The 16,718-nt window shown below is 51.7% G+C and overlaps 2 protein-coding genes across 3 annotated transcripts in view; both read right to left on the bottom strand.

The window, feature by feature from the left end:
* Nucleotides 1-201: 201 nt before the first annotated feature.
* On the bottom strand, nt 202-7,852 carry GDPD2 (glycerophosphodiester phosphodiesterase domain containing 2; the record flags this gene model as incomplete). 2 transcript variants are annotated; one of them, XM_079910705.1, is made up of 15 exons in its annotated part: nt 202-542; nt 624-652; nt 905-987; nt 1,154-1,301; nt 2,870-3,018; nt 3,226-3,447; nt 5,421-5,571; nt 5,674-5,756; nt 5,875-6,020; nt 6,166-6,259; nt 6,442-6,540; nt 6,769-6,828; nt 6,988-7,081; nt 7,299-7,465; nt 7,748-7,852. In XM_079910705.1, the coding sequence occupies 15 exons, from the start codon at nt 7,850-7,852 to the stop codon at nt 490-492; spliced, it is 1,683 nt and encodes a 560-aa protein (XP_079766831.1). In that variant the 3' UTR covers nt 202-489. The 2 variants fall into 2 exon arrangements, with proteins under 2 accessions (XP_079766831.1, XP_079766832.1); XM_079910706.1 differs by having other exon boundaries at nt 7,362-7,465.
* A 4,356-nt stretch (nt 7,853-12,208) lies between these two features.
* Nucleotides 12,209-16,718, bottom strand: part of KIF4A (kinesin family member 4A) — a gene marked incomplete at its 3' end in the record, with an annotated part of 126,179 nt that continues 121,669 nt past the window's right edge. The window contains exons 28-30 of the mRNA XM_079910802.1: nt 14,436-14,552; nt 12,696-12,818; nt 12,209-12,412 (exon numbers count right to left, since the gene is read on the bottom strand). Coding sequence (XP_079766928.1) covers nt 12,209-12,412; nt 12,696-12,818; nt 14,436-14,552 — 444 coding nt within the window. The remainder of the gene's footprint in view (nt 12,413-12,695; nt 12,819-14,435; nt 14,553-16,718) is intronic.

Genomic DNA, 16,718 nt, shown 5'->3' with positions numbered 1-16,718 from the left:
TAGGCAGGAAATCAGATAAATTGCATATGTCAGGGGAGACAGTGAATGAAGCCAGGTCAATATCTCCATCATCTTATAGTTCTCCAGGAAAGGCCGTTTTGTCATCTCCTTCAGTCTGTTCCAAGCTGTCCCGTCCCTGACACCCTGTGCCTTCTACACAAGAACACGTGAACACAGATCAGAAACATTCTCTTGGCAATCTCCTCGTCTCTTCCTCCGTTCTAGTTTCATTCGGGGAGAAACTTCTGGTGACTCAGTGTCTTCCTAACCACTTCAGGTCAAAATCCCAAGGGGAACAGATTCCATGGAAGCTTGGGGCATGCCACCATCTGGGCAGAGGGCCCTCATAGTTCAAAACCTCCTATTGGCAAAGTTCACCCCACGCCAACCCCACCAACATTCCACCTCGGCCATTCTCTCTTCCTCCTTGCTGTTGGCCAATGCAGACAGGCCTCAAACTTTGGCTGGTGGGGGTCCAGGACAGGGCGTTTACTCCATTATGAAAGCGTTGATCCTGGTCAGCAGCACTGCTGTTTCTAAGCCTGGGGAGAGGGGCATATAGGGAATGAGCAAGGGGAAGGCTAGAGGAGGAGAAAAATGAAGTGAGGGGAGAAAGTTCTTACCGGCTCTCTCTCTCTTCTTAGCACATCTCCTATAGGGAGAAAAGCTTCTCATTATGAGTTCAGCCAGCTTCAAGCATGACCTTTTGACCCCGAGTTCCCCCAGACTGCCTTTCCCAAAAGGTTCAAGCCAATTGGATATATAAGGAAGGGTCTAAGAATCTCTGAGGAACCAAACAGACCAAACCCCAAGCCCCAGGCCGCATTTATGAATCTGAATCAGCCCTACCACCAGGACCCTAGGGAGAATAAAGACCCAGAAAGCTGGGGCACAAAACACTCACCGTTGGAGGAGGAAGGTCCACAAAAGCAGCAGGATGGAGACACAATTGGTAATGATCCACATCAGTAGGTAGGTTTGAGGGGACTATGGGAATAGAAAAAAGCCCCTGTCAGTGGCCAGAGCGACCCATATACAGACACAGGTAGTATATGGGGGGAGGAGGGGCAATAAGTAAGGAAGAGAGGGATAGGGTTAAGGAGAAGCAGGGATGGGAAAAGAGGAGGAGGGGTGACAGTCCCAGAGCCCTTACAATAAGCCAGACAGGGTAACGCATCTGCTGCAGCAGCTGGCAGTCATTGGTGGTGACCGAATCCACCCCTGCACACCAGAGTAGGGAGAAGAGCCAGGGCTTGTTCACTACAAATAGGTTCACCGAGACATTATCTTGGTGCAGTGCTCTGTGGAGGAGGGGAAGAAATAGGGAACATCCAGAATCATGGCGTTCCAGGCATGGGAGGGAGACAGCCCCTCTCTGTGCTTGAATCTCCAGTGTCACTTCCCCAGAGCCATCAGTTCTGCCTTTGCATAGCAGCCCCTGACCAACTCTGTCTCCTGGTGGATTCCACCTACAGGTCTTAGCTTTGCTGTCTGGGGCCACACAAATGTGTCTCTCCTCTTTGTCTCGTGACATCCCTTCAGAGGTCTGAGGGGCAGTGACCACATTCCCCTGAGTCTTCTCTTCTCCAGGCCCAACAGCCCCAGTCACTTCAGCTGGGGCTGGGGACCTGGCTTATCATTCCCTTCCTCATAAAAACCTCTCTAATCTGACCTTACTCCAATTTACCTATGTTCCTTTTGAAGTTTGGAGCCTGCATCTGAAGGTGATATCCCGGGCAGGCTGGGACCAGCTTCGAGGAGAGCAAAACTCTTCCTGCCTTCTGGGCACTATGCCCATGTGAAGGCAGCCCAGGGTCAGGCTAGTTTTTGGCAGTGTCATTCATTATTCACAGTGTTCAATCAAAGCCCTGGTCTTTTTCACACATGCTCCTGCTAATGCCAGTGTCTCCCTCTCTTGTTTTTGTGCAGTTGAGCTTCTTTTGGACCCCAAATATAGGTCTTTGCATGTATCTCTGTTGCATTTCATCCTGGTACATTTGGCCCGTCATCTTGGAGTGCTTAGACCTTTCAGGGCCTCCATTTTCCCATCAGTGTTTTCATTACCAATTCATGCCTTTTGGAAACATGATCAGCAGTCGATGTTGACCAGGACAAGGCTAAGGGGAGGGCCAAACCTGATATCGTGTCTCCTCCCATGGTGACAACTTGGGGAAAGTTCCTTGACATACTTAATATGATAACTGGGCTATCTTTCAGTCCACATTTTTTTCTATCTGACCACAAGGATATTATAAGAGACCTTGGCAACTGCATGTTTGTAAGTCTATCATGTTTCCTGGCTGGGTCAGCTTCTGGGGCCCAGCTCACATCTGGGACTCTCGCCTCTCTCCCCTGGATCCATCCTCTCTTGCACCAATCTCTTTGGTGTAGAATGAAAGCTAAAATCCTTCTGGTGGCCTACAAGGTCCTACCCAATTTGGCCCCTGCCTACCTCTCCAGCCTTGCCTTCCCCTCGCTCACAAGGCTGCTGTTCCTGTTCTTCTGCAGCTCTTCCCATTGTCCTCTCTTTGTGACCTGTCAGGTCTCAGCCCAGACACCACCTCTTTAACCACTCTTCCTACTGTGACCCTGCCTAGCCCCTCTCTCCCAATCTCTACTACATCTTCCCAATTTTTTTGTCTTCAGATCACTTATCACTATCCAATATGCATATGTTTTGTGCAGTGGTTTGTTGTCTGTCTGTCTCACCCCCAAAGCCTGCAATAAACAGTGCCTGACACATAGCAGGTGTTCAATAAATATGTGTTGTATGAGTGAATGAATGAATGGCCTTTGCCTTCCCAGCCTCGGCTCTTCCCCACCATTAAGCCTCGTGTGATCCCCTCAGCTCCTTTCCTCTGGCACTCACTTGATATCCAACAGTGGCAGGTCTTGATAGGGGAGGTTGAGAAACTGGGGCCTCTCAGTGCTGTGGCCTCCCAGATGTCCATATATCTGGCGCATTTGGGGGGCCCGTTGTTGGACATAAGCCCGATCTTCATCCGGTAGCCAGAGGACCTGTGGTTCAGGGTGGATAGGCATGAAGCTGGCGAAGGCCTAGGGATTCCGGGGGTGGGGACAGGGGCAGAGAGGTCTGACTGCGGATGGGCTGTATGAGCTGGGGTGGGGCCCTGGGGCAGGGGGAAGCCTCAGCATTATCATCATGGCCTAGGGAAGGCAGGGGAGAGGGGCACTAGGGAGCACTTGGGGTCCTGGCAACATCACCATGGCTTGGGGCACCCCTGAACTCAGCACAGTCTCCAGTGTCTGGTTCACAAAAGTGTCATGGTATGTATGGTTTCGTGGGGGGCGGCGCAGGTCAAACATGACAGAAAGGTTGTGGGCTTCAGCTTCTTTCAGTAGTTCTTTCAGGGCTGGCACTGTCTGATTCTCAGCGTCTTTCCGATCACGGCCTGACAGCTGCTTAGCCCCCCAGAAGGGTCGCCTCTATAAGAAGAAGAAAATTGTTTCAAGACCAGAAGAAGCCTCCAGGCCATCCTCCCATCCTCATTATCTTCACTCATTACCCCCACTTGGTGTACAGCTTCGGCCCACTGCTGAGCCAGGGTTTTTCCTTTCTCCAAATTGTGGCCTTTTCTAGACCCTCTAATACCTTACTCTGGCCCCAACCTCCTATCCTCCCGGTTTCCTAACTTCCTCACTCTCACTACACTTGCCCTTGGGTCTCACGGAGACCTCTGGGATCTTGACCCATTGGTTTCCTCCCAATCCATCAGCCCCTTTCTGGCCACACCTACATCCCCTACCCATGATCCATCCGCAGCTTGAACTACTTTTCCACAGCCCCGTCAACTCCTTTCCTGCCCCACAAATCCCAAACTCATTGAATTCTGCAATTGTCCGCCCCCTCCACCCCTAGAATCGGGGGGCAGAGCACACCACGTAGGCTGTTGGCACTGTAGTCCTATTTTTTTTTTTTTTTTGGCGGTATGCGGGCCCCTCACTGTTGTGGCCTCTCCCGTTGCGGAGCACAGGCTCCAGACGCGCAGGCTCAGCAGCCATGGCTCACGGGCCCAGCCGCTCCGCGGCATGTGGGATCCTCCCAGACTCGGGCACGAACCCGTGTCCCCTGCATCGGCAGGCGGACTCTCAACCACTGCGCCACCAGGGAAGCCCTGTAGTCCTATTTTTTGCTCTCAGTGCCACTTAGCCATCCTTTTACTTTTTCTTGATTTGTTCCCTCTCCCATTCCTCCTGGTGGCTGTTCCAAACCTCTGCCACTCTCCTCTCCTCCCCTTGAAATCAACAGATGACCTTACCTCCTAGTCACTGGCATGGAGAAAGTGAGCTATCAACACTTATTAAATGTTTACTATGTGCCAGGCAGCATTAGAAGCACTTATGTGTATTAATTTATTTAGTCCTCCCAATAATCCTACAAGGTAGGTACTGTTATTATTCCCATTTTATAGTTGAGGAAAATGAAGCACAGAGACCCTAAGGAATGTTGCCTAGGCTCACACAGCTAGGAAGTGGTGAAGCCAAGATTCAAACTCAGACGTCCTTTACTCTTAAGCGCTCAGATATGTCTTAATCCCTCAGAATATGTATCCAACTGACGGGTTGGATTACGGGAGATTTTTCAATTTTAGGTTATTTCTCTGAAATTTTACTTTTTAAAAATTTTTTTTATAAGGAACTTGTATTACTTTGGTAATCAAGAAAAGAAAAACTAAACAAATTAATTATTCTTTTAAATAATTTCCATCACCTGCAGGATTGAAGTCCACACTTCTAGGCCTGGCATTCAAAGCCCCCGGAGACCAAGCCTCTGCTCCCCCGGCCCCCGGCCAGTCTCATCTCCCACGACTCCCATGCATTTTTGTCTCCCACTTCCACTGAGCCACTTTTTCATTGTCTTTTTTTTTTTTCTTTGGCCTTGCCGCGCGGCTTGCAGGATCTTAGTTCCTCAACCAGGAATCGAACCCGAGCCCAGGCAGTGAAAGCGCCAAATCCTAACCACTGGATCGCCAGGGAATTCCCACTGAGCCACTTTTTGTTCCCTGGAAAGGTTTCTTCATATTTCTGGGCTTTACACACACTCTTCCCTCTGACCAGAATTCCCGTTCCCTGCCTTGTCCATCTTAAAAACTACCCTCACTTCATATGCTGCTCAGGCATCCTCTCCTGTGAAACCACTCCTGATCCTCTCCTGTGCTCCCCCTGCCCAACAGTGACCTCTCTCTCCTCTCTACCCAGTAAAGACCTTGCTCTTGCTGGAGGTTTCATATTCTGATAGCCTGTTGCCTAGGTGCTTTCCTTACTAGGAGGGAATGACCTGAGTGCAGAGATTGTATACCTGTCGCCCAACACAGGGCTCAGCAGACGCTTATCAATGAATGAACTCCACCCCTGAGTGCCCCTGCCCATGGCTGCCTCTTCCAGAAGGCTGTCCTCACCTGTAGGAACCAGGCCCCGGCATTGAGTCTCTTCAGCTCAGTCCAGGAGAAGTTGCTACTGTGGCTGTTGACTCGGTGTGGGAACACAGTGGCCACATCTGTGGTCCTGGTCAGGCGCTCATCATGCATGAGGAAGGGGATCCCGTTGGAGCTGAAGGCACAAGGGGAGTCAGAGGGCCAAACTCTGGGGCATCATTTCCGGAGCGTCCCTGCTGTGTCCCTGGGTTCGGGAGGGGACCCCGGCTTCCCTCACCTGACCATCACATCGGTCTCAAACACAACAGCTCCACATTCAGCTGTCTTCCGCAGGGACATCAGGGTGTTCTCGGGGGCCAGCTGGGAAAGGTGAGGAGGTGGCAGGGAAGGGTGAGAGCCTGGGAACCCACAGGCCTGGTCACAGCAGCCTAGAGGAGCAGACCCTCCCTGCCCTGCCAGCGTTCTGCCCAGCACTCACCATGGGGGCCCCTCGGTGTCCCATCAGCTCAGGCTTGGGGGGTAAGTCTTTGGATTCCATGATACAGGCTGAGGAGATGAATAGGGGCACCAGGTAGATGGCCAGGGCAACTCCAAAAAATAGGAGAAGTAGCAGAATCTTGGGACCTGTGGGGAGTGGGGGACAGGCTATAGAGAAAGGACAGTGGTGGGCCCTGGGGACAGAAAGCAGAGTGCAGGTGCAGGGAACGGAGCAGCAGGAGGCAGAAGCATTGATGGCCAGTGAGGGTGTGTGAGAGGGTAGAGTTGGCACCTCTTTGGTGGATACGGTAGAAGGTATCAGCCACAGGCCAGGCCAGGAGAGTGATGCCAGCAACTGCTCCAATATGAAGGAATGGGGCTGTGGCCTGTGGACAAGAGCTGTTGAGGAGGGCTCTTCTCCCTAGAAGCCCTCCCCTTCTCCCCCTAGGACCTGACTTTTGAAGTTGAGAGCTACCTGGAGTCTCGGGGCACCAGGGAGCAAGCTGTGTCCTGGGGTTGGCCACAGGCGAAGGTTTCCCCCGCTAAGCCCTGGATACCAGCCACTCACCTGCAGTGACAGACGTAAGCTATGCCACTCCTGCCGCCATTGGACCTCCAGTCCCACAAGGCCAGCGGCCACAAGAAGTATAATGAGGAGCAGCAGCACCTGGGGAACCAGGGATCTTCATGTCAACCTGGGCTTGTGGCTGCCTGGGCTGCCCCTCACTCTGAAAACAGGACCATTCTCTTCTCCTGACTCAACCACTGTCCTTCTTTCACTCAGCACATATTTACTGGGCTTCAGGTCCTGAGCTCGTGCCCAGGGATAGAAGAACTGGCTAAGTACCGGGCCCAGTGTACCCCTCTCCCGCTTGCTCCCATACGCCCACTCTACCTTGTGAGTGGTGTGCAGGCACAGAGGCTGGCCACAGAGCCGCAGGAACAGGGCCAGGAGCTGGGGGCAGAGGTGGTGGGAGTCATGAGGTGCCAAGAGAGGGGCTTCCCAGGCTGACACCTCCCTCCTCCCCTCCCCTCAGTGGCCAGGGTGAGAACGACAGGGTAGAGCTGAGCGGGAAGGAAGGGCTAAGGTTTGACCAGCTGCTCCGGGACCCACCAAGAGCAGGGATGCGTATGTGACCAGTAGAGAGATGACCAGCAGGAATGCCGGGGACCAGTCCATCCAGTGTCCCCAGTGCTGGAACAGGAATCTATGGGAGGGGAGAGGGAGGTGTCCGAGTGGGGGAAGGGCAGCGATAGTAGCCTGAGGGGAGCTGGGCTGGGTGGCTCTAGGATGGGGGCTAGAAGGGAGTGAGGGGAAGCCCTTCAGGGGGTCAGGGGCTCCACGGACTGGGGAGACTTCACGGAGGGGTTTTCAAGGAGGCTGGGTAGGGGGCAAGCCAGGCAGGGCTGGGGATGACCGAGCACCCTGGAGTCCCGAGGTGGGGAGTAGGTTGACATGTCTGCTGAGGAAGGGGGTCTGTGACACACTCATTGAAGTTGTGCAGGTCATTGAGAAGGATGAGCACGACGTACAGCCAGCCCAGGGAGAGGAGAAAGGTGAGGAAGAGCAGGCCAAACCAGATGCATTCGCACTGCAAAGGGGCAGGAGAGAAGCTCACAGCCCATCCCCACTTCAGCTCAGAGTCCCCAACAGAGGGCAGCTCAAGGGGGCTTCCTGCCAGGCATGGGGGTGCTCTGCTTTTGCAGGTAGCTCTTTCCATGTTTGAGGGGATTTTCCTCCTGGGGAGAGAAAGCCCCTTCCTTCCCTATCCCCTCCCCTCCGCTGTCTCTGAACACACCTGGCCTTCTTATCCCCTCCGAGTGGCCTCTGCCTTGGACTTCTGCCCCCCCACCCCACCCCATCCGTACTTCACCTGGTTGGTTTGTGTCCTGTCTTTGGGGCATTTCTTCCAGTGGCAGCTATACAGGCAGTGGAGGCAGTGGGCCCAGACCGAGCAGCAGCCGGGAGACTCACCCATGGTGAGGGCCTGGGGGAAGGAACACTTGGCTATCAGGGACCCTGGCAGAAGGCAGATCCCAGCCTCCCTCCCAGTATATGTGAGGAGCCCCGGGAGGAGCAGAGGCCTGGGCCGCTGCTCAGCAACGGAGGTCACAGGGCAGGCCCCAAGTGCCAGATTGGATGAGGAGGTGAGCAAAGGGGACAGTTTCCGGGGTCTTTCTTTCCCTTTCATCTGCATATGTGGAAAGTCAGTGGGACACCCAGAGGTCTAGCCTCCTGGCAGGATATACACCCACTCTCTCCATCTCCTCCCCTTTCAACAGCATCCCTATCTGGGGATGGAGAGGTTGCCTGTGGTAGGGACTCAGGAGAAACTTCCCTGGGGGTGGGGCAAACACGGTTTAGCAAGTTGAGGCAGATCTGGCCAAACTTCAGGCGGCCCCGTGTTGAGGCTTCCACCATAGAAGCCAGGAGTAACCTGAAGGAGAGGCACCAGGACTGACCTGGGGCCGAGGGAGGCCTGGCTAGTGGCTATTTGGTCAGTTGCTATGGATACAGAGATTGCACACATTACAAAGCTCTGAACTGAAAGATTCTCTGTCTCCACCTCCCAGGGGCAAGGGGGCACTACCAATAAGAGGAAATCTTGAGGAGAACCGGTTGCCTGGGTCACTCCCTACCTTCTGAAGGAAACTTTTTCCTGCCTGCACACACCTGGAACGTCTAAGCCCTCTCACCCCAATCCTGTCGTTTTTTGCCCAGTCATCCCCCAACCTCAGCCAGGAACCCAGTCCCCGCCTTTTCCTTCTCAGGGGCCCCACCCTCTGAGGACACTTTGGTGAAAGTACAACAAATACAGGGCAAAGGTGTGTATGGGGCCTGTGGTTGTCTTTGGACCTTGTCCTTTGAGGTCAAGCTGAGTCCAAGCTGGCTTACTGATCCCCAGACTAGGCTGGGTGTGTGATTTTGATTCTACATGAGAAGGTGTGGGATTTGTGTCAGCATTTGTATGTGCATGCGCACTAGTGGCTGTTAGTAAAATGGGTTTCTAGGTGATTTGGAGTATGTAAAGGAGCCCCTGGATACACCCAAAGTGGGTGTGGTCTGAGGAACATGACCCCTTGCCTTGTCATCTGGGCTCCCCTGAAGCTGTGGAGTCTTTAGGGGTTGCACAGTGGCTGAAAGGAGGGTGTGGCCGCTCCTGAAACAGCCCTTCTTACCCTCTGCTTGCCTTGGGAAAGGAGGGTTGGGGTAGGAATGGAAGTTAGGGGGCTGAAGCTGGGGGGAGGGAAACCTCTCCCCACCCTGACACCCCTCCCAGGAAAAAGCCAACCCAGAGGGAGGTCCCCTGCCTCTTCCCATGCTGGGACCGAGTGGTTGTAGCCTGCCTCGGGCTCCAGCCATACCTCGGGTACTGCCTCTGCACCCCGGACACTGCCGTCCAGGGTCCCACCTCCCTCCAGAAGCTGTCTGTAGGATAGGGTCAGGATCTGAGCAGCCAGAAAACTCCAGTCAGGGGAGCTGACCAGGGGTGCTGCTCAATCCCTGGGCCCAATCCCTGCCGGCAGGAGCCGGTCTCGGCCCTGCCACTCCCGCCTGTGGCCCCCAGCCTTCCCGAGCCCTCACACCTTTTCTCAGCAGCAGGTCCGCTCTGCTCTCTGCCCTCTGCTGTGCACTGCACTGTTTCCCAGGTCCTCTCCGAGTTGTCAGCCTCCTCCCTCTTCCAGGCTCAGCCCCCACCAGTCAAACAGGTGGCACTGTTGCCACCTACAGGAGGCTGTGCGGGTCCTCTCCCAAGGCCTGCAGCTGCTCTGTTGCCTGTGGTGCCCGTGCCTGGTCGGGTGGGAAGATGGGAGGGGGGAAGGGGGAGGGCGAGCAGATCTGCTTCTTTACTCGCTGTCGGTCAGGGGGCTTGGGGTGAGGAATTCCTTTGTGCAGCTTTCCCCATCCCTCTGTCCCTCCTCCTGTTCTCTTAGTCACTGCTGGGGCTTTGTCCCAGCTCAGGGAGGCGAGGGCTGAGGGCTGAGGGCGCGGGTGGGCGGGAAGCTGGGGGGAGGTGACCACACAACTTTCCAACTTGGCAGTGAGGAGAAGGGGCCCAGCCAGCCCCCTGGAAGGGGGTGTGTATGTGTGCGAGGAAGTCTAGCATCCAGTCTCAAGCTCCCTGGGAGGATAGCCTTAATTCATCAGCCTCCCTTCCCTCTTGGGATCTTGCTTCTGCTTCTGCAAGGTGCATCTAGAAGGGAACTCAGAATTGCATGCCACTTCTTGTTTCACCCAGTTTCTGGACCAGGGGTCTCCGTGGGCCTTATGGGACCTGGGTGGTACTAGCAGCCCTTCCCTTTCCCCCCTCACCCCAGAAAGGAGATGCTCATTCAAGATGTGCTGAGATTTGCATCTTTTTCACTGCTTTGACCCCAAGGCATCTACCATCTCTTTCCAAGAATCATTTGAGGAGTGTATAGTGGTATGGTCACTCGCTTTTGGAAGATGAATACACATAAAAGACACTTACCACACCATCAGCAGGGGAGGGATGGCCAGCAGGCCGTAGAGTCAGCTCAGTGCTAAAGCACAGGGCTCTGGGTGGGCCAGGGACTGGGGGCTGGCTTGATTGACCTTCCCTCTCAACCTTTTGGCTGAGGCAGTGGCTCGATGCCTGGGGGCTAGTGCAGTGTTGGTGGGAAAGAATGTCTTCTCTGGGGATAAGTTCATTTACCCCTCCCCCAAACGCACTGGATTTGGAACAGTGAGAAGGAAGACCTGCTCTCTTAGGCCAAGAGCCTGCCCCCTCCTTCTCTGCCTTCCCATTGTATCCAGAGGCTCTAGTTGGCAATGGCAAAGGCTCCCTTGCTCCCTCGGCATTAAAATGCAAAGAGAAGCAAGGCTGCTTGCTGGCAGGAGGCCAGAAAGGGCTGCAGGGTCACCTAGTCCCGAAGGCTTCGCTCTAGGCAGGTTGTCCTTCAGTTTCCTTTGCTTGGACTCTGTTGGATTTTGGAGGAGTCTTGGCTTTCATGTGCTAAATTCTGGGGTGTACTTTGGGAGATTTGTTTGGGGCAGGGGGCTGGGATTCAGAATGCATGGATATGACGCTCAGGGCTTGTGAACTCCTGAGAAGGCTGCAGGGCCAGGGCTGGCTCCCTTTTTGCCTTAAGCAGAGATGAAGAACCCAGATGCAGAGTGAGGAGTAAGCTGTGCCCATCCTCTTCCCTTTCAAAGGAGGAAGCAGGGTGTAAGTGTAGTCCTGTCCGGGGGCTGGGCAGCAGTACGATCCCATGCCCAGGTGACTCCAAATCAGGCCGCAGGCTGTCAGTAATGGCCATCACTGCCGATCTAGAGCCAGCTAAGAACTTCTGGTGTCAGACCTGGGTTCAAGTCCTACTAGCTCGATTACTCGTTAACTTTGTGACTTTAGTGAAGTGACTTAACATCTTTGTATCTCAGTTTTCTCATCTGCAAAATGAGACCTATTCACCTTGAACTTTTTTGTGAGGAGCAAATAAAGTTGTGGCAAGCACATGGAGATGCTTGGTAAATATGGTCCCTTCCTCCTAAATCTGGAGGTCAGGCAGTCTCTACAGTGAAGGTCAGGCCACTGGCCTTGCTAGCATTATTCTAACCTCCTGAGATAACAGAGCAACATGAAGACACATGACTTGCTGCTCCATACTCCCCTCAGGGGATGAGGGCTGCTACAAGGCAGTGGGGCTTGGGCACTTGCACTGACTTTCCTTAATAGCGTTCCCAGGGGCGGAGGAACACAGGTTGAAATTGTATTTCTCCCGCTAGCACAGAAGACTCTTTCCAAACAGCAGATGGGCTAAGATTTATTTATTTACTTAACATTAACATTTAAAAAGATTTCATTTACCTCAGCAACTTGAAAGACAATTGATTGTACTATTAAAACACTTGAAATTTAGAGACAAGAAAGATCCCAGCGCCATTCTGGAGGTGGCGTGAAGATCTGTGCCGGGCCTCCAACCTAGGCTAGGCTCTGCCATGAAACTGAGATAACCTAAAGATAAGACAGCCTTGGTCTCATTCCCACTGGGACACAGCCCTAACTGCTCATGAGTAAGAGACAGCTAGATTGTACTGAGGACTGGTTCCTCATGAGTCATCAGGAAGGTCAGTTGGTTCTGTCTTCAGCAGGTAGCTTAGCACCCTTCTGGAGAGGAGAGTAGTCGTCAGGGGCTCTGGACACGAAGTTGCCAACATCCAACAAAGTTTCCCTCTTTTTCAGTAACGTGCTGTTCCTTTTTTCAACAGCAAGAAACCTGAAATCAAGAGGAATCATGAAAAAAAACCCCTTCTGGCTGCAACCTGAAGGCATCTCCCAAGCCAGACCGAGGCAGATATGATGAGTCCAACTTCAGTGGGCCTCTTCTTCAATGGGGGAGCAGCCAGAGAAGAAGCTGGTATTGCTGGCCAGAGCTCGTTTCTTTTTCTTCCCTGGAGCTTTATTTTCTTGGGATTCTGTTGCTACATGTTTTGACTCTGGGAGGCCAAGGGAGGAGGCACCTGGAGCCGTGTTGTTTAATAGCACCTGCTCCACATCACACATGTCTTTCAGGATCTAGGAAGGACAGAGACAGCTATATGACTAGATCTGGGGTAGGGACAGAGGCTCAGCGCAGCCTAGCCACTACAGATGTTTAGCACACTCCCAATGGTATGAGGTGACCCCCCAAATAGCTCTGTTGAAAAAACCAGACTCTAGCAGATGCCCGGTTCCCAGTTCCCAGTTCCCAGCAAGCTGATTGTACCTTTACCTCCTTTTCTCCCACAGCTCTCTGTCAGTGCTAATGCTGAGACGGACGCTAATACATTTGGAAACACCTGGCTTTTAGGCCACCTACCTTGCTGTTGGGAGTGGCACAGACAGGGTTAAAGAAGCTCAATCCTGGGGTCACCTCTGTGGGATCCTCCAGTTTGAAGGAGCCTTCAGAATCCCGAGTCCGCTCAACAGTGCCCAAGCTATCCTGAGAATCAGACAGGGATATTAGAAATTCAGCTACTAGGGTTACACAATCAGTCTGCTCCCCTTCAGCCAGTGAGGTACCAGCTCTGAGGGCCTCATCAGTCAGTGTAAGCAGGTCTTAGGGTGACCCTGCTTGGGGAGGTCATAGTGCTCAAAGGCAGCCTCTGAAGGCAAAAGACTGGGTAGGAGAGTAGCACAGGACACATCATGAGGCATGGTTTAAAACAAGGCTGAGCCTTGGTCATTTCTTTGATTAATCCTCTCCCCTCCCCAATCTATAATATACTTTTTAGCATTTCTACAGAGTGTTGCCTGTATTGGTCTTCCTTTCAGAGAGGAAGCTGAGGCCAAGAGAGAGAAGTTGCTTAGGTAACAAGGCTACTCTGTGGTAGAGCTTGGATTAGAATTATAGCCTGTTGTCATGGAAACTGAACTGGATTAAGAGTCAGGAAGCCTGAGGTCTAATCTTAGCTGCCATGACCAGCTGTATAATATCACACCCAGTCACTTAAGCTTATCTCTGGGCCTTAGTTTCCTTCTCTGTAAAATGGCAGTATTGGACTAGATCAGTGGTTTTCCAACTGAAATTCTAAGAGGAAACTCGATATATAAACAAGTAAAGAGCAAGTTGCTTTGGTTGGCACGGGGTCAAACTGAGCTGGGCCACACTCCTCTGCCTGGAAGCACTTCCATGGAGCCACTATAGGACTCTAGAACCCAAATTGAGAAAAGCATGGACATAGAGAATCCTGAAGGTCCTTCTGCAATGCTACTTCTACAGTTCTTAGCCTGACCTCTAGCTTGCCACTTTAGTCCTCTAATGATTACCTACCTCAGAAGTTTTTTTAATGGACGACCCAGGGCAAAACTGCACCCATATAGATGGTTAAGAAATGCACGGTGAACTAGTCTTGCTAAAATTCCTGTGTATCACACAGAGAGCAGTAGGAATGAGCTTTTGCCGTGGGCACAGGTAGGCATAAGGCAAGTTCGGGCATCTGACCTGCTTGGTGCTGCACTTCTCAGTACACATTTTATTTCCTTGAGTCTGCTATCCCTGGGAGCAATGTAAGAACAATTACAGTTAACTTGGCTCAGAACAGTGAATATCAGAAAGACAAAGTTCCTGTGGGTCTTTTCCTAGAGCCATGGAATAGCTGGTTCCCATGGAGAAGGTCTAAGTAACTAATGTCTCAAGATGTCAGAAGGATTAACTTCCTTCCTGGAAACTGCTACCTCAGCACGTGGCCCTTACAATTCCAGCTAAGCCTCTGGACTAGTTTGATCCTGCGTGGCTGTATGCCTGTAAATGCTTGCTCTACTGTTCCTTGCTTGTGCCTTAGACACTGTACAGAAATTTTACAGCCAAGGCTAGGGGTGGGGAACTGCATATCTGGGAATCTCCTGGGAGAGGCTGTGGCTTCTGAAGGGGTTGTGTGGACAGGTTAGCAGCAAGGAAGAAGGACTGAGAAACGAAATGTCTTTTTCTGGTTGCAGAGGGAAGAAGGGTGGGAAGGGCTGTGCAGGAGACTGGCTTTCAGGAAGGAAGGCAGAAGAAAAGGACAGAAACTGCTGGGAGATCTGAAAGGATGGTGAGGGACGACAGCACCGATCCTACCTTGCCTTGCTGACGGTTCCTACACTTTGTGGGGTCACAGCTGCAGTCCACGCCACAGTCCAACTTCTGTCTCCTGCACCCGCACTGCTTGTTCCCACACCAGCCCTTGCAGGAACACTGCAAAGCAGGTTTGTAGAAAGACACATTACTGAGTCAGAAGACTAGGTTTGAAGTACCTTCCCTTCATTCTCAGGCCATTCTAGAAAAACTGGAAAGTACCATCAACTTTACTAAGCTTCTATCTCCTCAGTCCTCTCTTTAGTGAAACAATGATCACCAAGAGCCCCCATAGGTTTTCTAAGAACAAGTCATGCCACACTTTTGGGATAGTATACTTGAAAGATGGATTGGATGGATACCATAATAATGCAGGGCAACTGACAAAGATCCTCATGGTGATTTTATGGCCAAAGTGAAGAACTATGAGATGAATGGGAGTAGAATTAGGCATATTTAAGGACTGAGTATAGTTGCTCAGTATCTTTAGATCTACCCAGCTGTACTTTCATCCAACTCACATTTCTACAGTTTGTTTAGTGTCAGCCTGGGCTTTGTCCTCAGCAGTTTAATCATTCAACATTTTAATAAATCACTGATGATATGAAATAAAATCATTTACATTTGTAGAGCACTTTACAGTTTCCGAGTACTTTCATATATAGAAATGCAAAATCTCATTTGAATCTCATAGCCAGTCTACAAGGTAGGCATATTTATCAGCTGTAACAACGACACAAAGCTGGAAGGATGATTAATATGTAAGATAATAGGATCACAATTCAAAAATATTTTGACTGGCTGGAATTATGGGCTGGAAGCAGACAGAATAGTTATAACAGGGATAAATGTAAGTCTGGCACTAAGTTCCCCCAAATCAGCCATATAAATGTAATGTTGGGTGGGGGAGATCTGGCTTAAAAGTAGTTTGGTGCAGGGAATTCCCTGTCGGTCCAGTGGTTAGGACTCGGAGCTTGCACTGCCGATGGCCCAAGGGCCCAGGTTCAATCCCTGGTTGGGGAACTAAGACCCACAAGCAAGAATGGAGTCCGCCTTTCCACAGAGCTGGAACTTCTGGCTTGGGGTCTCTTCCCTCCGCCGTCACTGAACTGCCCCAGAGCCTGAGCGGAGGGCGGCCTCACTGAGGCTGCCGGCTCTGGAGGGGCCCCAGCAGCCAAAGCCGCGACAGTCCCGGGGACCACGGGCCGGATCACTCATCCTGGGGTAAGCCAGCTGCCATGTCATGAGGACACTCAAGCAGCCCTAAGGAGAGATCCATGTGGCAAGGAACTGAGGCCTCCTACCTACAGCCACATGACCGTGTGGATGACAGGCTCTTGGTGCTCCAGCCAGGCATCAGGGCTGTGCCTCTGAGGTGGGAGAGCCAAGTTCAGGACACTGCTCCACAAGAGGCCTCCCAGCTCCACGTAATACCAAACGGCGAAAATCTCCCAGAGATCTCCATCTAAACGCCAAGACCCAGCTCCACTCAACGACCAGCAAGATACAGTGCTGGACACCCTATGCCAAACAACTAGCAAGACAGGAACACAACCCCATCCATTAGCAGAGAGGCTGCCTAAAATCATAAAAAGGCCACAGACATGCCAAAACACACCACCAGATGTGGACCTGCCTACCAGAAAGACAAGATTCAGCCTCATCCACCAGAACACAAGCACTAGTTGCCTCCACCAGGAAGCCTACACAACCCACTGGACTAACCTTAGCCACTGGGGACAGACACCAAAAACAACGGGAACTACGAACATGCAGCCTGCAAAAAGGAGACCCCAAACACAGTAAGTTAAGCAAAATGAGAAGACAGGGAGACACACAGCAGATGAAGGAGCAAGGCAAAAACCCACCAGACCTAACAAATAAAGAGGAAATAGGCAGTCTACCTGAAAAAGAATTCAGAATAATGATAGTAAAGATGATCCAAAATCTTGGAAATAGAATGGAGAAAATACAAGAAACATTTAACAAGGAGTGAGAAGAACTAAAGAACAAACAAACAGTGATGAGCAACACAATAAATAAAATTAAAAATTCTCTAGAAGGGATCAATAGCAGAATAACTGAGGGAGAAGAACGGATAAGTGACCTGGAAGATAAAATAGTGGAAATAACTACTGCAGAGCAGAATAAAGAAAAAAGAATGAAAAGAATTGAGGATGGTCTCAGAGACCTTTGGGACAACATTAAATGCACCAACATTCGAATTATAGGGGTCCCAGAAGAAGAAAAGAAAAAGAAAGGGACTGAGAAAATATTTCAAGAGAT

The sequence above is a fragment of the Stenella coeruleoalba genome, assembly GCF_951394435.1.
Source record: "Stenella coeruleoalba genome assembly, chromosome: X".
Taxonomy (NCBI): domain Eukaryota; kingdom Metazoa; phylum Chordata; class Mammalia; order Artiodactyla; family Delphinidae; genus Stenella; species Stenella coeruleoalba.
Note: the sequence above shows the minus strand (reverse complement) of the source record. Positions and strands in the feature narration are given on the sequence as shown.